At 41.7% G+C, this 23,640-nt stretch overlaps 1 protein-coding gene and 1 long non-coding RNA gene across 16 annotated transcripts in view; one reads left to right on the forward strand and one right to left on the reverse strand.

Annotated features, from left to right (window-relative positions):
- Positions 1 to 23,640, reverse strand: part of KCNMA1 (potassium calcium-activated channel subfamily M alpha 1) — a 559,506-nt gene that overhangs the window by 155,076 nt on the left and 380,790 nt on the right. For all 15 annotated transcript variants that reach the window (XM_079976992.1, XM_079976987.1, XM_079976997.1 and 12 more), the window contains exons 11-15: positions 20,800 to 20,905; positions 19,172 to 19,254; positions 14,759 to 14,828; positions 13,426 to 13,581; positions 2,404 to 2,513 (exon numbers count right to left, since the gene is read on the reverse strand). In XM_079976992.1, coding sequence (XP_079833118.1) covers positions 2,404 to 2,513; positions 13,426 to 13,581; positions 14,759 to 14,828; positions 19,172 to 19,254; positions 20,800 to 20,905 — 525 coding nt within the window. The remainder of the gene's footprint in view (positions 1 to 2,403; positions 2,514 to 13,425; positions 13,582 to 14,758; positions 14,829 to 19,171; positions 19,255 to 20,799; positions 20,906 to 23,640) is intronic.
- Positions 267 to 22,317, forward strand: LOC307216608. Its single transcript, XR_013839213.1, has 4 exons — positions 267 to 483; positions 1,617 to 1,699; positions 5,112 to 5,202; positions 21,072 to 22,317. It is a non-coding gene; the product is annotated as an uncharacterized lncRNA (long non-coding RNA).

Genomic DNA, 23,640 nt, shown 5'->3' on the forward strand with positions numbered 1-23,640 from the left:
TTGCTATTACTACAGCCAGACAGAGGCAACCCTGACTGCTTTTGATCAATAAATAGCACGCAGGAAGAGAATGGAAAACAGTTGTCCAATAGTTGTCCAACTAAGGATTATTCAGTCAACCACCATTGTGGACATAAGCCATTACTGATTCACTGTTGAATTCGCTGTTTGCTTGGGTTCTAGCCTCAATTTCTCTCCATGAAAATCTGATCGCTCAAAATAGGCACCTCTACCTATTTACCTTACTAGGACAGCAGGTTCCTTCCTGGCAACCTATTTTAGGCAACACCTTTCAGTCTGGGCACTTCCTTCCTGCTCCCAACACACACATATGGCCTGATGCCCTCACATCTGTCTCTATGGTAACCTGATTATGACACAGCTTTGACATTATGGCACATCACACACAATGTTTGCCCCCCTGGATCTGAATATCAGTTGGTCATTTGGCCACCAGACCTACTGTCCCGTTGGGATCAAAGGGTAAGTTGGGTGTCTCCCAAAAACAAACAAGTCATCATCTTTGACATCTCCAATGACGTTTCAGATTTGTCCAATACTTAATATGATTGTGGTGTTGGCTTTGTTTGGTTATGCACTATTATATTTCTTAATGGTCTAAACTTTACTATGTTTAAGAAAAAGAAAAGCAAAAAACTGATTTAACTGAATTTCATTAAAAACACAAAAATAGTTTTGACCAAAGCCTTCCAGTATATATCTTCATAGTATCTGTATGTATATTATTAATCAATAAAGTTTATATTCAATAATTTTATTGTACTAGCTAGAGGCCATTTCTTGTATCTTAATATGAATCAAGAGGTCATAGATTAGTTTAAGAACAGTCACAGAGGAAGTCTTCGGTTGAAATGTATTTGGCTCTTTTAATGAAGTTCAGTTCTAATCATGTTAAGCTGATTTACTGTATTGGACAATCCTGAAATTTTTCACTGCACATATTATATGATGGAGATGACAGATGCAGTTTGTCACTTTTATTGAAGGCATTGTGAATGATGTATAGTAATAAACTCTCTGGCATGCAAGACAACTATTGACATAATTGCTATAAACAATTCTTCCCCCACCCCCCGCCATCATAACCCTTCGTTTTTACCATGTATACAGCTCAGTCACCTGGTTGTAGCTACTCAACAGTTAAATTCCCCAACTTTTGATTAAACCAGGAGGCTTGTCTGCAAGTTCTTGGAAGTCTGTAAGTGCCCAGCCACAATCAGAACCAACTTCCACTCATGGAAGAGACATTTATACCTAGATAGCTGCATGTTTAAAATTAAACCCAGGGCTGATGTTCTGCCTGCAGAAGACCTTGTACAATATCTTATGCAAGCATGAGATCCACTATAGAATTACCTGCTAGAGCATCCAAGTGTTTGCACAACAGCTTATGTGGCTGTTTTTATTCTGTAGATGATTATTTTGGTCGAGCTGTATTATAGGTACCAAAATATATGCAATGCAAAGCCTAGAAAATGTCAGTATTCTAAATATGTCTCTGTCAACATAGCTCTCTTCTTTGTGAAATGTACCTATATGAAAATTAAAATAAGCCTGAACTTGAGGTTGGCACTGATTATTCTTTTTTTGGTCAGTTTTTATAATTGTTCATAATGGAAGCAATGTGTCATGTAATCCCATCCTGCAATGACCAGTCCTCTGTGTACTTTGACTTAAAGTAAGTAAATATCAGTATTCTGGAAAAATAAAAGAATGATTCTGTGACCTGCGTGTATATTGCAAAATAATACCCCTCTGCCTAGATTTGCTTGATTTATTCTGCTTCAGCTATTGATGGGAGGAGGTGCTAGGGAGTTATGAAGGAACCCAAGCCCCACCTGACCCATGGAAATCCTATTCAGCTCACAAGCCTCATACAAATATGCATGGAGACTTTCAAGCTCATTTTCACAGCAATAGGAGCTACATACCTGCTTTTTTTAAAAAAAAAAAGCAAAAATGGGGAGCAGAATTTCATACCAATTTCTGTGCTTTCATGGTATGTCTACAAAATGTGCAATGTCCTACTTCTTGGAAGATAGCTCTAAGAAACAGATCACAAGTAGTCTGTTTCCAAAAAAACACCCCCACTTCACATCAATTCTAAATGCATTTACAGTACATGGGGAAAAAAACCTTAGTATTTGAAGATGTTCTGCAGTGCTATTGCATTAACAACGAACCACGGTACAGTTGTACATTGGAAGTCGAACGAAACCCGCTCCAGAAGTCCGTTCGACTTCCAAAACATTCGGAAGCCAAAGCGTGGCTTCTGATTGGCTGCAGGAAGCTCCAACAGTATTGGGTTTGGAACAAGGAGCTTCTGGTGCCATTTGAGAGGAAGATGGTGGCTTACAAATAAATGGTTGTATAAATACTTACTCACAAACAGCAGGGAATGACAAACCGACAAAGGCACTAGAAAGATACTCGGTATACATTTCATTAGCAACTCCTTCTAAGTAGTATTTCTGCCACGTATCCTCCTCAATCTAGAAAGAAGGAGAGAGAGAAAAGGGGGTGGAGAGAGACTTTTAGAATTTGCAACCACATTCCGCAAAAACAAATGGAGGTGATTAAAAACAAATCAATTTTGAGGTAATTAAACATGGTATCTCAGTTATTTGCTTTACCAATTAATTATGTCTGTTAAGTTTCCATTGCATGTTCTCTTTATAATTGTCAGCAAGGAGGAATAATAATAATAATATAGGCAACTTTTGGAGAACAATGACCTTAGATTAAAGTAAGCTAAGTCCTATGAATTGCAGGAGGAACCTGGAAAGTTTAGTGAGAAAAATATTCAGATGTGTCTTGTATACAAAGGCTACAGTACTACATAGTGCTTTCTCCCAGTAAAATTAGATGCATTTCTGAACAAACCAACATAGGATTGGGCTGCCAGCTATTGATACAGATATAGATATACACAAATTTCCATCTATTTCAGTTTTCTACTACAAGAAAATATTATCTGCTTCCTTTTGGATTACCCATGTATTTATTTATTTTTTAACAGCAATTTGATGTTTAGTCTTATGAAGGAATGACTAAGCCTTGTAAGCAGTGTGTAATTCTGTTTTTTATAATAATAATAATAGTTATTAATAATAAAATTTTATTATTCTAGCCAAAGGCCATGACAAACCTGCAACAACGGCACCAATAAAACAATACAAATCATATATACATAATATGAGCCAACATCCATGATGTAAACAGAGGCTGCCAGAGACACCAACAAACTCCAATCCAGCTTGGTTTCAGATTAAATGTCTCAATCAGCACAACAATTTATAGCAGTTTTATCTATCTCACTATTCCTGATTTTTTTTAATCCAGTGCAAAATGTATATTTTATAGACCCACCCTATTTTTTATCATTGTATTTTATTTTATTTTGTAATTGTACATTTTAAGTATTATTTTAATGTTGCATTTTAAATGGCTGTAACCCACCCTGGGACCCTAGGGTGAACAGCAGGCAATAAATTATAAACAATCAACCAATAATAATCTATCTGTTAAGTATATGTATGTGACATATAAATTCCTTATAATGAAATATGAATGCATGTCTCCAGCACAGTGGCGTAGCGTGGGTTGTCAGCACCCGGGGCAAGGCAAGTAATTTGCGCCCCCTAACCCGGTAGGGGCAGAGAGCTGCGAGTGCAAGCGCCCCCCCCAGATGTTGTGCCCGGTGCGGCCGGCCCCCCCTGCACCCCCCACGCTACGCCACTGCTCCAGCAGTAGTCAAGCAAAGAAATTAAAACACTGAACTGGAGCAACTCGCTGAAAGATACCCAAATTAATTCTGTAGCCATTCAGTAATCAATTGAAAACATCCTGAGGCAATGACTTATATCTGACTGTCATGTTCAAGGGCAAGCTGCTTCAGAAAAACATCAATGATAGCCAGTGTGTCTCCACAAAACACAAGACTCTTTCAACGATGGTTTCTTACTGCAGATACAAATGCATTTCAGGTCATAGAGCTAAACCACTTGTAAAGTGAGCACTGTTTGCTATGGGAAGCAGTTCAACGATTTCAATCAAATGCTTCAACGATCGGGCATGTCCAAATATAGACGGGAAAATGCCCCCCCCCTTAACAACTGAGTTCCGCCATGTTCTAAAGAAAGCAGAGTGGTGGATATGCATGTGTGTAACTGGTTACAAAACGGGTCAGAATAGAAGTGCCATATTACCATGTAGAGCACAAATCAAAACGAGGTCCAGGCAAAATAGTTTAAAAAAATTAAAAAATCCAATAAATAAAAAATTCCAAGCTTTTTCTTCTGAACTGATAATGGATTAGCAACAGAAAATAAGTAACATGCATAAACATCTACAGGAAAAACCCCCCACAATTTATTCTCTTGTATAGAGACAATTTGGTGGCAAAGGGCATCACTGTTGGGATACTGCCAGGGAGATAAAGCCCATCATGGCCCCCATGTCGCCTCCTGACGATCCATCGATCTCCCGTAGATACAGTATCAGCAATTAGCAACACGAGCTCCAGAAAATAGCTTGCCACATTCCAGAGCTGATGCACGCTCTATCAGCAGAATTCGCACAGCAAAAGATGCACACAGGAGAGCATTATTTAGAAGTTTATTCAGCGTTGGTCAGAACAAAGGAAAAAACATGACTGCCTGCTTGCGTGTTCAGGCACAGAGAGAGAAACGAAAGCAATAACAAAATATAAACTTCCTGTGAACAGGAAATACGCAGACTCTGTGACTCACAAAGCCTGCTCCCTTTTAAGGTGGAACGGAAATATCCTAACAATCACTGGAGATTGCAATCGTATGAATACTTACTTCGAAACAACCTGATTTAAATCAATAAACTGTAACGCTGTAAGGCCTTACAGAACTAGTTTCATATTTCTCCTTGGATCATTCAGCCCAACTTAATTTTTAGTAATTCTAAAACAGTATTTATATAAATGATGCACACAGTTTACTGATTTTCTGGTTAAAACCCTACTGCTAACTACACTACTCTTTATTTTAGTATTTAGTGGGGAGATGTCAAGATTATTGTTGCTATTATGCAACCTGAATATCCCACTCTTCCTTCAGATATCTCAGAACAGCTTACGCCAGGAATAGCGAACATCATGCCCTCCACATGATGTTGGAGAACAGTACCCATGAGCCACAAGCCAGGAAGGTCAGTAGTCAGGGATGATGGGAGTTGTAGTCCAACAACTTATGATGGGCATCATTCTGGCCACTGTGCTCCCTCCAATGCACTGATCAGGTCCTTCAGCTCTAGTCATTGATATGAGTTCATTAGAGTAACACTGGCCTTGCTTGCCACTATCTCACATTTTAATACATTGAACTTACAGCTTGGCTTAGGCTGCAGCACAACATATCCCACTGCAGCTGGAGCAGAACACTAATCCTTTCCTAAAAGGCGAGTGTAGTCTTGGAGGTTTGGGGGGGGGGGAATCAGGGGAGGGATCATAAGAGAAGTCATGCCACTGGCCAAAAAATTGGGGTGTGCACACTTCCTAGACCAGCCTTTGCTAATCCGGTGCCCTCCAGATGTTTTAGACTATAACTCTCAGCAGCCCAGCCAGCATGGGATGACGATGAGTTATAGTCCAAAACATCTGGTGGGCATCAGATTGGCAAATGCTGCCATAGAAGATTTCATCATTTCATATATGTTGCTAGAACAGTGTGGAAGGCAATTATAGTGAAGTGGGACCCACAGCCACATTCATTTTGGAGGAGAGATGCTTGACCTGGGTGACTCCTTCGTTAGAATACTGTCAGCATTTAAGCAGCGACACTCACAAAAGCAAGCACTCTTGTTTGAGTGCTTGAGAGCAAACAGGATGCAGGACTAGATGGGCCTTTGGTCTGATCCTGCAAGGCTCTTCTAATGTTCTTAAAGTGAGCACAGTGCTACTGGTTGTGTGAACCATCAAAACCACCACTATGTTCCCTTTCTCCAAAGCCTTTTGGGTCAGGAGAAAATGGTGGTATCTGCTGGTGCTTCCAAGAGTAGCAGAGTAGCTTTTCCTGCCAAGGATGGAATTGCAACAACTAGTTTAGCATTACAAAGATTTCTGAAGGATTGTTACTCACTTTCATCACCAAAACCACCACCAGAAGCATAAAAACTGTCCTATACTGTCATATTTTTTTTTAAAGCTGAATTTTACTCTGAAGTGCTTTTTCAACTTCGTCATTTCACAAGCTGAAGTCATACGTCTTCCAAAGTGTATGAAAACCTTTGAGGAATATATCAACTATCAAACCCTAAAACAGCTAGCACATCCACAGAAACAACAATGAAATGGTGATAAAGCCTGGTTCTGTGGCACATGATATCTGAAAGAAACAAGCACATCTATTTTCTTAGGCTCTTCAGTACTTAATAAAGAGAGATTTATACCCAGTGCCTGAATAGTTTATTCGGCAAAACAAACTTAAGGTTTTACAGCTGAAACCTGTGCTCTGAAATGAAATCCATTGTTGCTGCCTCAACTTTATTAGCCCACGTTGTACAGAGATTGGGGATCTCAGGTACTGAAAATCAGCTGTCATGGAGCTAAAGCTTTGTGTCTTCAGTGACAGAATTGTGTCTTTATAAAAGGAAAGGGAAGGTCTGCTTCTCACGGTACTCCAAGTGCGTTTTCACAAGGCATGTATGATTTGTTTATGAACCTTTCCAGTTCAGTTAAACTTCGTGGTGATGTCTCATGAGACTTTTGGAAATCCAAGGACAACCACTGGAGCCTACATTCTGTCTTTTAACCAAATCAGTCGTAAATACGCCAGGGCTAAAAGTCTGCAGCCTAAGAATTGGCGAATGAGTTCATATTAATATGTGAAACTCAGCCCCTAGACTTTCTGCTGCTTCCTGTCTTTCTGTTGCCCGGTCAGGGTTGTCAGGTCACAGTGCAGCAGTGACATCATAAGCCACAACTAGCTCAGTTCTACTTCTATGTAATTATTGAAGGAACAGCAGCTCAGGTAGTTCTAGAACAGAGGTGGTGGACCTGCAGCTATCAAAACCTGTGGGCTCCAACTCTCACCAGCCGCATGCAGCATGGTCAGGGATGTTGACCAGTTCTTGTCTAGTATCATTGGAAAGGCCACAGGATTCCCTTCCCTACCTCTAGGCCAAACACCCCTCAGCCCATCAAACCCACTCTGTATACAGCATGCCTCCTTCCTTCTTACAAACAGTGCATAGTCCCTCCCTGTCCTTATCTCCTCCTTTCTTCAAAGTGATAACTCCACCACACACATCCGTGGGCCTCTGTTGGGGTGAGCTCCCATTGCTCGGTCCCAGCTCCTGCCCACCTAGCAGTTCAAAAGCACGTCGAAGTGCAAGTAGATAAACAGGTACCGCTCCGGTGGGAAGGTAAACGGCGTTTCCGTGCGCTGCTCTGGTTTGCCAGAAGCGCCTTAGTTATGCTGGCCACATGACCCGGAAGCTGTACGCCAGCTCCCTCGGCCAATAAAGCAAGATGAGCGCCGCAATCCCAGAGTCGTCCGTGACTGGACTTAACGGTCAGGGGTCCCTTTACCTTTACATTAACATGCATCTAGCAGTTCAAAGATTGTTCCCTTTTATTGACCAGCTGTCCTCTGAGGGAAAATATGAGCCACATCAGGTTCTGATAGAGAAACAAAACTCTTCCCACCCACCCCTCCTCAAATAAATATTCCAAAAGCTATTAGTCTTCTGAAAGGTGGATGGGGAGCTTGCGCTGAAAATTTGTGAACTGCATGTTTTGCTTTGTTATCTAGTTCCAATGAGCGCTGCAAAGCATATCATGCAAGCGTGTCGATTCGGTTTGAACAGTCAGAGAATGATTGTGGAATTGCTTTCTCGTTACACACAACAAGCTGCAAGCAGCAGATCCAAAGGATACAATCAGGAATAAAGTATGACACTAAAAGTGTGTGTGTGTAGAAAAATACACATAGGGGAAAAGAGGGCATGAGAATCTAGGACCTCAGAGAAACAGCATGAAGTGAAACCATGGGCAAGGCAAGAAGGTTCAGAGGAAAAAGATGAGTACAAAGTACAGAGCACGACTAGACAGAAATCTGGCCTGTGTACATTATAAGGAGCTGATGTGTTTCATATCCTTGTCACTTGTAGAATTAAACACCTTGGCAGGTTTCTACCCTCAGGCCCTTCCCAATACAATAGGAAGTTCCGATGGTGAATTTCCTTTGGAGGACAGAGAAGATAAATGTTTGTGCAGACAGAGCAAGTATTTCTGAGGTGCAACTTGCAATCAAATTTATTTCATTTATATATACAGTGGTACCTTGGGTTACAGACGCTTCAGGTTACAGACGCCGCTAACCCAGAAATAGTACCTCAGGTTAAGAACCTTGCTTCAGGATGAAAACAGAAATTGCGCGGCGGCAGTGCAGCGGTAGCGGGAGGCCCCATTAGCTAAAGTGGTACCTCAGGTTAAGAACAGCTTCAGGTTAAGAACGGACCTCCAGAATGAATTAAGTTCTTAACCCGAGGTACCACTGTACACCACCCTTCATCAAAAGATCTCAGGGTGGTTCAGAAGATAATGATTTTGTTAACTCCAACACCTTGGGAGAGCAGCTGTTCAATGTGGCCATGAGGTGCAGTACACATGGCCTTAACTGCTATTCATGTGGGCTCACATGCTGATTTCAGGAACTTGCCTGCAGCGCTTCCCCCAGAATTTGGAGGGCTCTCTCCCTGAGTTCATCTACCTCCTCAATGAGATGGTCAGTGCTGCCCATTCACTTACCCTGGCTATCAAGGACTATTCTTCTGTCACTGATTTCTCGCTCAAAAGGGCAAATGCGAATGCAGACACGACCAGGTGGACCAGCAGCAGAAGAGCCAGGGAGGTCCAGGGGCTGGCAATGGCCCCCCTGTCAGTGCACAGGCACTGGTAGATGATGCCTGATTGTAGATGACCCAACAATGGGCATTCTGACCTGCACAGCTGATATGACATGTGAAGCCAGCTAAGCAAAGTGGAGGTTCCAGGACCTCACAGTTGGCACCAAACAGGCTACCCCCCCCCCACACACACACATTCTTTCCTGCGCTTGTTCTGTATGCAAGCACCTTTTGGGAGGGGGGCCCTATGGAGCTTTCCCCACAAAAACCTGCTATTTAAAGCTCAATCGGCACAAATGTCAAGCTGTGGAACTCCCGAATTGACATTTGCTCCAATTTGGCTTTAAAGAGTGGGTTTTCATGGGGAAAGCTCAGAGCAAGGCAGCAAACAAACAAAGCAAAAGAAAAGAAAAAGACACGGAGCATTGGTGTGTGGACCTCTGTCTGAAAGGGGCAAAACGTAAGTGTAGATAAGCATTTAATTTGCTATACTATTTCCGCATACAGCAACAATTCTGTCTAGTCCTGAGTACATATTTATGTACTTATCAGTATTTTATTATTTTACCAGTAATACAACTCTGATGTGGGTATATCCTATAAATTACTTTTGCTTTAATTCTTTCTTCTTTTGCTGTTAAAATCCACCTTACTAACACTCTCTCTCTCTCTCTCTCTCTCTCTGTGTGTGTGTGTGTGTACACACATACATACACTAAGTATTTTCAGAAATTGCTCAGATCATGCACAATTGAATGTTATATACTTTGGTTGTCTTGGCTTTGTTTTCCTTTGGTCAGGTTAGATGCAAAATAAGAGTTTCCATATGAAGAATGCTGCTTTTAAAAAAAAAAGCAAAAGAAAAATATTCAGATGCAAAATAGCATTTTTGGTTTTCTAAGTTTGTTTTACTGTGGAGAGTTTAGACAAATAATTTGGCTGCAAAGTTAAGCCATAATCAGTTAAGTATGTGCAATGTCACCACTGATCATGCACTGTTGTCGGTGATGGATCAAACATTTATGATGTATTATCCTGCTTTGCAATCAGGCTATTGAGAGTGGGGGGAGAAACTCTCCACTTCAATCTATTTTTCCAAAAATGACAGGACTTCTGCTCAGATTTTGCTGGCAAGCTTCTAACATTGTATATTTCCACTAATGTTATTTACCTGAAGCGTTTTCTATATGGCCTGGGAGCAACTGAGACTACCTCACCATTCCCCTATCTCCACAGAGCTGGAGTAGGGTGGGGGCAATGAACTCAGCCACCAAAATCAAGAGGTAACGCATGCAAGCTTCAATGCTAAAAAAATTTGCTTCTTGTTTTTGTGGTCCTGTTTGTGATTGTAATCACATTCTTGACTGCTGCCGGGCGCCTTTAAAAACAAAACAAAACTCAAAAACCCACAGGCTTTTTTTTAAAAAAAAAAAAACCTGATAAGAATCCAGAGTAAGGCCAGGAGGTTTGAAACAAATGCAGAACAGGACAGGGAATTGGCACTGAGCAGAACCCAGGAGCACAACCACCATCAACAGTAACTGTGCTGCATGTTTTATCACTCTTTGTTGCAGGCGCACACATCCTGCAAAATAATAATAATAATAATAATAATAATAATAATAATAATAATAATAATTTATTTGAACCCCGGCTTTCAACAAAGACCAAAAATACACTAAAATGTCACGCATTAAAAACTTCCCTGAACAGGGCTGCCTTCATATGTCTTCTGAATGTCAGGTAGTTGGTTATCTCTTTGACATCTGGTGGGAGGGTGTTCCACAGGGCAGGCGCCACCACTGTGAAGGCCCTCTGCCTGGTTCCCTGTAGCTTTGCTTCTCGCAATGAGGAAACCGTCAGAAGACTCTCGGTGCTGGACCTCAGCGTCCGGGCAGAATGATGGGGGTGGAGACGCTCCTTCAGGTATACTGGGCTGAGGCTGTTTAGGGCTTTAAAGGTCAGCACCAACACTTTGAATTGTGCTCGGAAACGTACTGGGAGCCAATGTAGGTCTTTCAAGACCGGTATTATGTGGTCTCGGCGGCCGCCCCCAGTCACCAGTCTAGCTGCTGCATTCTGGATTAGTTGTAGTTTCCGGGTCACCCTCAAAGGCAGCCCCACGTGGAGTGTGTGCACCCTGAGAACAAAGTGCTGGACTTTCTGGAAGAGGGGCTTGGTCAGGATGAGATTGAGGTCCAACAAAATATATGTGCACAAATAAATCTGATAAACTTTGGAATTGTGGTGGCATGTAGTTAGATGCACCTGTTTTGTTAGCTTCCCCTTTGGAATATGTGATACCCATACGCTCGTGAGCATATTTTCTACTTTCTTTGTGACTTTTCCTCTCTACCCCTGAACCAAAATGGGCAGAAGTGAGGTGCAGAGGATGCATTTCATGGATAAAATTATCTCCCATGAAAAAATATCCAGTTATTTTCAGTGATTTGAGAAGGAGAGGTGCAAAGTGGGGTGGGGTGGGGATCTCAAAGGGTACAGATGCACTTCAGGGTTCTCCCAGTATTACTCTCCTGCTTCCTTCCCCCGATATCTGATTATTTTGGTACTTCAGGATGATGCTGAACTTCTTCGCCAAGAGAATTATCTTCGGTTTCAGATTGGTCCAAAATGGCTTTCTTCTGCTTACTATCTCAAACTCTGTTTAATACCAGAATTGTAAGCCACTTTCCTCCAACAATAATTTTGCCCTTCTTCTTTCATTTTAACAAAAGAGGAGAAAAATATGAATTCCCCAGTGAGAATCTTCTGGGAATGACTCCCGTTTCTTAAGAATTTAAAGCAATGCTAGCTTAAAACAAACAAATATTCTATATAATAGCATTCCTGTTTGCTAAGCACAATATACTCTCTCTCTCTCTCTCTCTCTCTCTCTCTCTCTCTCTCTGTGTGTGTGTGTGTGTGTGTGTGTGTGTGTGTGTGTGTGTGTGTCTTGGGGACATATATTTATGGCATTCCTAAACATCACATCAAGGCCATCCATAGGAGGCCCTTTGGAGATACCTGCTGCGGCCTGAATATCCCCGCTTCCTCCCTCACCTCTGCTTTGAAAAATCTGTAGTGTTAGTGAAAGAACAGGAAGATTAAAAAGAGATACTTCTGTTTCCTTCTCTGCCAATTATGTATATAACGGCTATTTAGGGTGGGAGACTGAGGAAGAGGAAGGTCTGCCAGGTGGGAGGTTTCAGCTCTCTGTGTGTGGAGATTAAGATAAAATGGTGACTGAGCACTACATAGATATATTTATAATTTTGTGTTTTATGTGGATCATATGAGGATTATTATTAATGTATTTTGCTCCCCCCCTTTAGTTTAAGTTTAGTTTTCTTTAGTTTTCCTGTTATATTGGGTTTTTTTAAAATATATATATATTGTTCTCTTTAGTTTGAATTTTATGGTATATTAGGTTGAAAAGCTTTAATAAAATTGATTGTCTAGGGGTGTGGAATCCTCCATGTATGTGTGACAGAGAATGAGTGGACAGATGAATGAGAGAGGGAAGGAGGGAAAGAAAAAGAAGAGGGAGGAGAATGGATTTTCCTGTTCACTTTGGCCTTGGCCACCACAGGTATGTAGCCCTCGGCTACTTTCCTCCATTGGAATGTGGCCCTCAGCCCCTACAAGGTTGTCTACCTCTGCTATGCTCTAGGCAGCTTCTCCATGTTTGCTGTGCAGAACAATTACGAGAGTATTCCATCCCCTTTCTTTCATGATTGTGGTCCTGTTTCCTTGCATTCCGTTTGTCCAAATGAATCAGCCCAAGTTCCCAATCTGGGGAGAGCAGCCAAAAACCAAATGGGAGCAAATTAACTCTGAGGGAACTAGTGGGGTTTTAGCTGAGAAGTCCCTACTGTAGTCGCCTCCAAATGCTTGAGAATCATTGGGCTTTATAATTTATTACTATTTTCACGTAAACCTCGAGGGCCTCGTTGACTGAAGAGGATAAATGAATTATTATTGTTGGAGACTTGGGCTTTTGTACAGACACATGTTCTGTATTTTATACTTGAGGTAAGGGATCCATTGGCCACTTGATGGGTTGGAAATGGGGTGTGTGGAGAAGCCAAGAAAGGAAAACTTTTGTGTCTTTTTTCCTCTCGGCACTTTGTTGCCATATGGATTGGATAGAGATCACTTTTTATATATGTGTGTGTGTGTGTGTGTGTGTGTGTATATATATAAAACAAACCTGTGGGGGATTTCTACATTGATAAACATGTGGTTTATCTGAAAGAAATAAAGTATTAAAAATGCACTTTGAACAATCTTTAATGCCCATGGATGTGCCAAACAAAAACAAAAGGATAATTTTGAAGGAACCTGGCCCACTGCCCAATTTGTAATAGGCTATGGGTTTTATTTTCCTTTGGAATATGTTGTTTAATGTTTTAACCATCAGAACTGATGTATTTCTCTCTGTTTTGAGTTTAGGCCATGCACTCTACTCAGCCCCATGACAAATTGAATCCCATGCTAATGTCCTGTAATAAGATGAGACATTACCTTTATAAATGACCTCATGGAGAAGAGGTTGGCCAGCATTGTCGATAGGCCTGGTGCCAGGCAGCTCTGGGCGATGAAGCCCAGCTTGAGTTCTGCAAGGCATATTGCATCATCCCCTTCTTTCCAATTCCAGCTTGGGATATTTAGCAGATGGGCCTGCAAAGGAAAAACACAGGTTAAAGAAAAAAAGGGGGGGGACCCTAACCAAACATTTGCATCTGCATTTTGCTAACAAAGGATGGGAGAGAGGAGGGGGGAACAGGCAACTGCTCTAGGGTTGCTAGTTGTTCAGTTAAAAAATCACTTCTACCCTACTCCTAAATGAGTGTATCAGAGCATGTGCAGAGTGCCTTTTCTTATTGGAAAATAGTTGCCCTAAGGGCAGAATGGCCCCGAGTGCAGGGTCCTGCCCAAATGGTGCCATATTTTGTGCACAAGAAATGAATTTTATTGACTGTACAGAAAAAGAACACTGAACACACAGGGTATTGCTGGTTGATGTCTTTTTAACAGGCAACTGGCCAGGAGGATGATATTCTGGCTGGCTGGTACACCTAGCTGTCCCCCAGAGAAATGTTGGATACCAGAAATGTACCGCTCCAGCCCCTTCACCTCTCATCCTCTGTGTTGTCATAGCTGGATAAATCAAGGTTTACCATATTAAAAAGTACTTACAATTTTGCCACATATTTAACCACACGTTCACAACTGATGAGTGGAAACACTCAGCACACCGCTTAGCAGCAAAAAAAGTTCGACCAATAGTTTGGTTACCTCTTTTGTCTTGGTTTTTTTACTACACACACACACACACACCCTGCCCATCTGGCTGGGTTTCCCCAGCCACTCTGGGCAGCTCTCAACAGAATATTAAAAACACGATAAAACATCAAACATTAAAACCTTCCCTAAGCAGGGTTGCCTTCAGATATCTTCTACATCTTCCTTGACATCTGATGGGAGGGCGTTCCACAGGGCGGGCGCCACAACCGAGAAGGCCCTCAAGCTTTAACTCATTAGACTGTTGCAGAGAACCCATAGAAATGACCAAGTAACTTCAGGATGAGATCCTGGAGTAAACTTGGTCATTCACAGAATTCTTCCAAGTGGTGAGGATGATTTTACCACTTATTTAGTGTAGATGGTGGTAATATGTGCAATAAAATGGCTGTAACCTCCCTTAAAGGTTGTATCTTAATCAGAATGTAACTGTGTTACAGATTAGCTCTATTCATAATTTCCTGCACATTACTGAAACTTACAAGAAAGGCTTATGAGTGAGGTGTTAACAAGAGAAAGTTTGGAGATGAGCATCCCACAGACTTTCCATTACCTTGTTGTGATACTGCAGCATCTGGGTGATTATTCTTATTTTCGGATGATAATTCTTGATGGAAATTACTCTGAAAAGAAAATACACCAACATTTTTTTTATTTTCACTCAACAGCAATTCCACAAATATGACTCCATGGCCAAATAGGATGTCATATTTTTCAGTTCAATAACTCCTTCACGTACTTCAGTGGCTACTTAAAATACAGCTTTCCATAATGCCTAAACCAGGAAACTATGGCTTAAGGGCTCCCTCCCAACCATGGTATGAAACCAGGATTTGATCAAAAGGGGCAAATGTTGCACAGCCTACTGTGAACTGTTAACACAGGACTTTATGCCCACCATTTCCACGCAGAAAACTCTATAGACTGTGCAGTCCAAATTCAAACTTGCTATCTTGCTAGGCTCCAGGTCAAACACTGCGCCCAGCATCTCTGAATTGTAACAACTTATTGCTCTGTTGGGTCTTGTCTACATTGTTAGCAAAAAAAATCAATATGTTTGGGCTCCATTCCCTTGTTGACTAGCCTGGGTCACTCATAGGACACTGTGTTTCTCTATACACACCATCCATAATATATTTTGTACATTATAATTTATATCCCATGATTAAAATGAGGCAAGAACCTCTGGTTCTGACTAAAAATCCATACATATTCTATCCACTTTATTAAAAAGCAGGAAGACACGACACAAAATACTGCATTTATCGGAAAACAAATAGTAGCTTCTGTCAAACAAAGGGTGGGGGGAGGAGACTTGTGACCTGTCCTTGAATTGACCATTTTGTGACAGTGCAGATAATGGCTAAAGGACAATGTCCCAGATGTAGGGCAGAACAGGAACAAATGATTTCACAATGTGGTTCAGCTCCCAAGGGGTGCAGTGAATATGAATGCTCTTGCCTTGCTTCTTTTCCCCACCCACAAAATAGATCTCCAAAGCCTTCACCAAACAAACAAATGTTATGGTAACAATACCGCAAGTGAAGATTTCCAGTCAGCTACTGGGAGTGGAGGGGAATGTATTGCTCCTATATTCCACAGCCAAGCATGGACTTGACAAAATTGGTTGCATAGCTTGCTCTGACAAGCAAGAAGCAATTTGCAAAGATATTTATCCCACTCTTAATTCTCCTTCTTAAACTCTTTTTTAGCTGAAGCATTTAATTAAGCATTCAATTTTATTGAATCAAACTCGTTTGTTCTGCAAATACGCAGGAGGATTCTGTTCACCCAATAACTTTTTTTTTTAATTAAACACATGGAATCTATTTAAAAGCTCACTAATCTGCATCTGGATTTCTCTTTAATCTATGTATATAATTTAAAATCAAAGCAAGAGTTCTCCCACCAGATTAAAATGTGCCTTTGGAAAATTAAAGAAGCCAGGGTTGTGTTTTTTGGTTGGGGGGGGGGCACAGAAAGGGATATTCCACAACTTTGTTGCTATATGTAGTAACAGAGGTTCTTGTCAGATCCTAGTCTTGCAAGACCGATTTGAAAGGGGAGAGGGGCTAGCCACCTGCCAATTATGTCAGATGATTGGACACTTTGAAATCCCAAAGTTGGGACTTCAAAGCACCACACAAGGCTTGCAGAGAGCCCTGTATGGTACTTTAAAGCAAATATGGATTTGGCCTAAGAGCCAAAGCCTGCTTTCTGTAGGTAAACTCGATCCAGTAGGCTTCAACTGGTGTGCAGTACAGTCAACGCTTGCTTTCTGCTGGGAAGAGTGATCCAGCAGTAAAACCAAAGCCAACTTTCTTTGTGCATTGGATGCCTGAGTGAGTTCCCTGCTGGTTCCCCAAACCTGCCATAGGTATTTGGTCACCTATTTCCTAGTTGGTGTTGTTAATCAAATTATTTGCAAAACTGCCCAAACAGGAACAGGGAAGCACCTGTGGTACTTCTGTAGCTGGTCTGGGGTTTACCTCCCCACACTGCCTTGTGGGAGAAGAGAAGGCATGAGCTATCAATCGCACCATGCCAGAACTACATATGGCTATACACAAATCCAGACTGTGATCTCCGACCCACAGTCCCTGGAGGTTGAGGGCTTGAGTAGGGGTTGGAGCCTGAAGCACAATGAGCAATGTATATATTTTGTTGATGAGGCAAGGGTAGAAGGCCAGACACATAGGACTTATACAAGGCCTGGTGAATTCAGAGGCTCCTACCAACCTCAGGGTTTGAAATTCCATACTCTTAGTCCCCTGTTCCTGAAAAGGGCTCTGACTCCTGAGCAAGCACAGTGCCATTTAGCTTATTAGGCTAAATCCTAGCTCACAACCTTGAGATTCTGGGTTCAATTCCCAGAGCTGTTGTTGCCATTATGGGTGAAACGCTGCTGCTATTCAACCTCAGCTGGTTTTCACACTGGGGCTCTTACAAGAGTCCTGTGCAAGCCCCATCAGAACAGCAGCTGCTCTTACTTATTGTACTGCTGCCTTAAGAACTTCCTCTCAAAATGGCACTCAGGAAAAAATAAAATAAAAAAGAATGGGCACCACCCCATGCAGCGCTCCTTGAATTTAAATTGCTTCTCATAGCTCTGCCTTCATTTTGCAGGATGTGTGTGTGTGTGACAGCCCAATAAAATTGGTTCTGAACACAGGCCAGTTCACTGCATTGGTTCATTTTTAATGGTACTCTGACATTTTAGTGTTGTTGTGCTTTTTTTAAAAAAGGGGAAGATTGGTTCCATTAAATAAGATCTCTATGAGCACAATGCAAATAATAAGGAAAGCTGTCTTATTATAACCCTACATTTGTGATTGCTTTGCTACCTTTCTGCCATTGAGATGAACCATAACATATTTTTTTTCTTTAGAAATCAGTACCACCCAGATCAGGAGCTGTATTTTTCAGTTGTGAATAAAGCTTAAATCCAACAGGTTAGAAGCAAGATAGGAACTAACTTCCTATGAGAAGGAGACTGGTGTTACATGGCCCCAACCAGCCAGATTGTTACATAGCTAACTGGATTCTGAATTTTTTTTTAAAAAAAACCCTTTCTTACAAGACTCATATGACAGGGAGATTTGCTTACCACACAAATGATGCATCTCCCAAGAGTCTATGTGCTATTTTTATGATATGCTGAAGGAACCACTTAGTGGGAGCATAATAGATTCTAGGAATGTGTGATAGCAATAATGAAGGCAACTGCAAGTACATTAGCTAAGATACTTGTGAGGGAAGGGTAGATTTTAAAAGTGTGATCCTATGGCAAATGCTAGATTTGGGAGCATGCAGCCTCAGTGAACGAAATGTTGAGAGGGAAAGGGAGAGGAATGTCTCAGCCCTTCCTGCCTATGGTGTTGGACTTGGAATCTGAGCAGTTCCTGTTCTGCCCAGATCCCATTTTTCTATGTGAAAACTCAATTGTTTAGTGTGGCAGCACTGACACTTTAGAACTCCCTGTCTTTTGATATCAGGCTAGTGCCTTCGATAAATTTTGTTCAGCATCTGCGAAAAACATTCTTATTTAGACAAGTCTATCAAGATGGGACGCGGGTGGCGCTGTGGGTTAAACCACAGAGCCTAGGACCTGCCGATCAGAAGGTCGACGGTTCGAATCCCCATGACAGGGTGAGCTCCCGTTGCTTGGTCCCTGCTCCTGCCAACCTAGCAGTTCAAAAGCATGTCAAAGTGCAAGTAGATAAATAGGTACCACTCCGGCGGGAAGGTCAGGGGTCCCTTTACCCTTTACCTTACCAAAATGTTTAGAAAGCTTTGTGAGTTTTAATTTATTTTAGCATACTCTATTGTAGGTTTTGTTTTGTTTTTTAATTATGGTAGCAATTTTTTTTTAGTGATAAGGTTATCTATTTTTTGTAAACTGCTTTGTGGCTTTTTCCTCCAATCAAGCGGTATATAAATTTTATGAAACAAACAAACAAACAAATTCCTGAAAAGGAGAGAGAGGAAGAGGATGCTATGAGAAACACCATCATTATCCTTACTTTTAACCTAACGTATCCCAAGAGCTCAGAAACAGATGGAAAATATAAAAGGAAACAGTATGAGATCTGTGTTCATGACCCAATGTTTCTTCTCTGAGATTTTGCTGCCTGAGGCAGGCAAGAAGCTTCATTCAACATGAAGAAGCTGACTGGACTAACAGTCGAATCTTACCTCTAAGTCCTCCACCAGACATGAGGCGGCAGGCTAATTTAGGGGGAAGGGGTGCAGGACGTGCCACGTAGCAAACATAGCTCTGTCCTCCAAGGGAGAGGAATGATCGAAGGGGCATGGAAGGGAACAGCAGGAGGGACTCCTCCTCCTCCTCCTCAGCATTTGCTGTCTGAGGCAGTTGCCTCGCTTGCCCAATAATAGGCCTGGTTCCGTTATTTCCATGTTTGTTTCATGGAGTAAAACTGAATCAAAATGTCCTCTTCTAAATTACCTCATAATATTGGAGGCATCTTCAGCATCTGGGTCAGCGCAGTATTTGTTGGCAAGGATTAGGCACGCGTCTGCTGACTCTATCTGGACACCAAAGGAGAAAACAAACATAAAGAGCAATCTGATGTTTACAATAATTTTCTCCAACCCTTATCAGCTTTCATGGCATCTCCTCATTCCTGCACTAGGCTGTGAAATCATGTATGTGTGTGTGTGTGTGTGGTGTACCATGCCGTGAGCTACATGAGTCACATAAGAAGAGCGTTCTGGATCAGTCCAAAGGCTGATCTAGTCCAGCATCCTGTTCTCACAGTGGCCAGAGGGTATCTCTAATCCTCCACTCCTCTATCCTTAACACCATATTGGCTCACGCAGAGGAGACTAGGCCTCAAAAGCCTGGCCATTCCACAACAACAGCATTCCAGAAAGTGGAAGACTCCTGAGGATTAGAAACGGCTTGCCTAGTGAGGTGGAGCCACAACACCAATTTAACCATAGGAGTGTCACTGCCGTTTACCAAGAGATGGTGGGGAGGTCTGTGTGGACACATTGGGCACAAATGCCAGATTGGCTATTCCCCAATGCAACTCCCACTCTTGGTACACAACAGCAACACCACTGCCAGGAAGCTAGTGTTGTTGTCCTGCCCCACCACGCAAGTCGCTTCTGCCAATGATGTAAACTCCATAAACACAGGTGGGAGGAAGCTGGGAGGGGTGACACACCTCCATGGGTTGTGGGGAGAGGTAAAAGAATCCTCTTCAAGGTTTTCAACAAATTGGAAGAAGAGTTGTGAAAAGTCCAGGGATAGAGGGACTTTCAAACTATTGCAGGCCAGGACAATCTCTACGATTGAAAGTGTGGAAACACAGGAGTGAAAGCAATGGAAAAGAATGGGTAACATAACATCAAACCCTGAACCTTTTCATAGATGAGGTACAGGGTTCTCCTTCACACATTATCTGTGTTAAGAGAATCCACACGCAGAAAGAAGCAGCAGGGTCATGTTATTGGTCTCACCTCCGACATCCACATATTAGACATGGATGTGACAGCTGAGGAAATCTATACATTCAGACCTCTATGCATGAAGGTTTCCATGGGAGCTGGAACTCTATGCAATCAGAGTTTTAGCTTCCATAGCTTCCTCTCACATTGCCATCCTGGCTCAGACACTGCCTCAACTGTGGGCATCTGCAGCCATATTTTGATGTTATTCCATGGGGGGGCAGGGAGTCACCACCCATTCTGAAAATAACAAATGCTTTCACACCTTTTATACCCGATCTGCTAGTTTACTAGCACATCAGGTCCCCCACCTCTTTTCCTGCTGATAATTAATTGAAAGGTTCCTTTCGATTCTCTCTGAAGTTGTAATAACCAACAGATTGTTTTGAGGTTGTATCTGTACTACAAACCATTATCACTTTTACTCCCATAGCTATTCCCAAAGGATCATGGGAACTGTAGTTTAGTTTGGTAAAGATGTTAAGATTTTCTTGCCTTCCTCACAAAACTACACATCCCATATTTCCATGGGGAAAGAAAATAACTGTAACTATACAGTAGGACCTTTAGTTAAATGCAGACACCAAACAGAAGGGTAGAAAAAAGGAAGGAAACCAATACCTTTACTCTAGCCAGGTCATGCGGATTGAGAACTGAACCCTGAAAAAATTCCACCTGAGTGAAGTGTCGTTTAAAAAGAGCTTCCAACTCAAGGTTAGGGGAGATACTAAATTGAAAAAGAAAGGACAAAACAAGCAGAATAAAGTCAGTTTGTGAGCATTACTCCTGTTTTTCTTTTCTTTACAAAATTATTTAATAGGTATGGAGTCAATTCTGTAGGAACCATGAGTGGTTTATGTTCTAATTTTCTCTTCCTTTCTATCTCTATTAAGGTTGTCAACAATCCATAATTTTACTGGTCCAGTCTGGCAAGTCATCAGAACAGAAACATGTAAAAAGGAAGAAGAATAGGAGAAGAATATATGCATTGTTGCCATTGTAATTTCCCTACATTCTATAAAAAGCACTTTTTTAAAAAGATGGTGTTCGTCAGAGGACAAGAGAATGTCCATACTATTTATTTCATTAGGAGGCCAATTCCAGTCATTTGGAGAGATACTGTGGATGTCCTGACTTTGCATTTAGATCCTTTTTTAAAAAAGCACGAGACAGGAGACAATCTACCTATGCTGAAACACACAGTTTTAGGTGTCAGCATTGTCTTATGCAAAAGTTGGAAACTCTAATGCCTCACCATTTCCATTTTGCCATCCTTGGTGACTTGCTAGACGGGAACAACCTAGAATGCTCAGAGCTTTGAGGCGATCCTTTCTATAGTCATTCCCCACTTTGAGTAACACAGTGACCATACTAAGCAAACTGTGACTTTGCATGACGTGAGCAATCACTTGGACTCCCAGTGAGAATATCAGGGCAGTTTGGCTCTTCTTGCTATGAGTTTAGCCATGGTTTCGTTTAGCATGTGGTGTTACTCGTATGTGGATTGTGTAATGGCTTACTGCTTGTGATTTCTCTGGGAAATATAAACCATGAGTCCAGTTTGAGACAACAGCCGTGATCCTTCCCCCTAAGCACTAAGATATTTTCTCCTTTGTGCCAAGCCAAAGTTTGGCTTAATGTTACATGAGAACTGAGCTAATCTGTTAAAAACAAAACAAAAGCACCACTGTGCCATTTGCACTTTGCTTTATCCCACACTTCTCAGATAATTCTACCCCGTTTAATGTAGCCTGGTGTTAAGGGCACTGATATCACTCCTTTCAAAATTGCTCCCAGCATTTAACTGATAAGAGAAAGGTCAAAACTGCCTTACAAGCAGCTTTGAAAAAAAGGAAAAGGAAAAACAACAACCCTGTCAGTTCTGGAAGACATGTCAGATCTGATGTTGGATTTTATTGTAATGGCATGATCATGACAAACAGCAACTACTTTAGAGCATTCATGACTATTGGCAAGGACATTTATGGGGAATTATTAAAATATGTCTAGAGAATCTGAGATCCAGCCTCTCTTTTTTATGTGTGTATTCTTTCATAGTTATAAATATTTGCAAGAGAGGAACACTTCTGCCTCTCTGGAAATTTGTAAATAGTTAGTTACCCATCTAACCACCTGCGGCAATCATGGATAGCCTCCAAGCAGAGAACCAGGAAGAGACACTTTCATAAACTGGAAGAGAGGAAGGAAGGAAGCCTTCCTATCTATCAATATGACTTAACATTAAGTAAGTGTAAGCAAGGGGACATGGGTGGCGCTGTGGGTTAAACCACAGAGCCTAGGACTTGTCGATCAAAAGGTCGGCAGTTGGAATCCCCGCGACGGGGTGAGCTCCCATTGCTCAGTCCCTGCTCCTGCCAACCTAGCAATTCAAAAGCACGTCAAAGTATAAGTAGATAAATAGGTACCGCTCCAGCGGGAAGGCAAACAGCGTTTCCGTGTGCTGCTCTGGTTCGCCAGAAGTGGCTTAGTCATGCTGGCCACATGACCCGGAAGCTGTATGCAGGCTCCCTCAGCCAATAAAGTGAGATGAGCGCCGCAACCCCAGAGTCAGTCACAACTGGACCTAATGGTCAGGGGTCCCCTTTACCTTTAAGTGTAAGCAAGTGGGCTAGTAAGAAATATTGTGGACTAGAAACTTATGGATTGACTTGCAAAGCTGGATACAGTCAGAGACAGAACTTGAATAGCATAATGCATCATCTCAATTACAATGCTTCTGCTGGTCTTATATTCAATTGCCAGCCATTTTTATATACAGTAATAAAGTATAGAGAAATAAAGTCATGCACATGCATGTATGAACCTGCTCTCCACAGAAGTATCCAATTTGCATTTAAAAATTTTTTTTCAGAAGATTGTTTCAGCTTCAGCCTACGCCCCAAATATCAAAACAATAGTACCTGAGGGAAGGGCTAACAGAGGGCATGTAACAGGTTCTTGTATAAGCCAGAAGTTTATTTGGGTTGGGGCGATTTCTGGGGCTTTGCCAAATGGTCTTAGAGACTGTGCAGCTTATTGTTTCTAGCACCCCAGCAATTCCCTGCACTTCCCCAAAATGTTATTTAAGAGCCAGCCAGCCTGTTGGTTTAGCACCGTCTGAGCAATGATTAGTTTCCAAGACATGGACAAAAAGTAGACTTATGCTAAAAAAAACAACCCCAAACATTCTGTACATGTGCAAAATCTCATTTTACATTCCGAGTTGTAGAATAACTTCTCAGGGAAATTTATGCTTGGATTCATAATGCATTCAAGCATTACTACCGGGGCCAATTCATAATCTGAAATAAGGAATGACAAACTAATTTGAGCCAGTTTTGCATCTGTTGATTGAATTTTGACATTCCTTCCATACATGCAAAATATATAAAACCTTTTGTGGTCATCCTCTTGTTAATGACTAGGGCTGGACTGTTTTTTGACTTCATAGTACAGAGTGAT

This window comes from Podarcis cretensis, assembly GCF_951804945.1.
Source record: "Podarcis cretensis genome assembly, chromosome: 5".
Classification (NCBI taxonomy): Eukaryota; Metazoa; Chordata; class Lepidosauria; order Squamata; family Lacertidae; genus Podarcis; species Podarcis cretensis.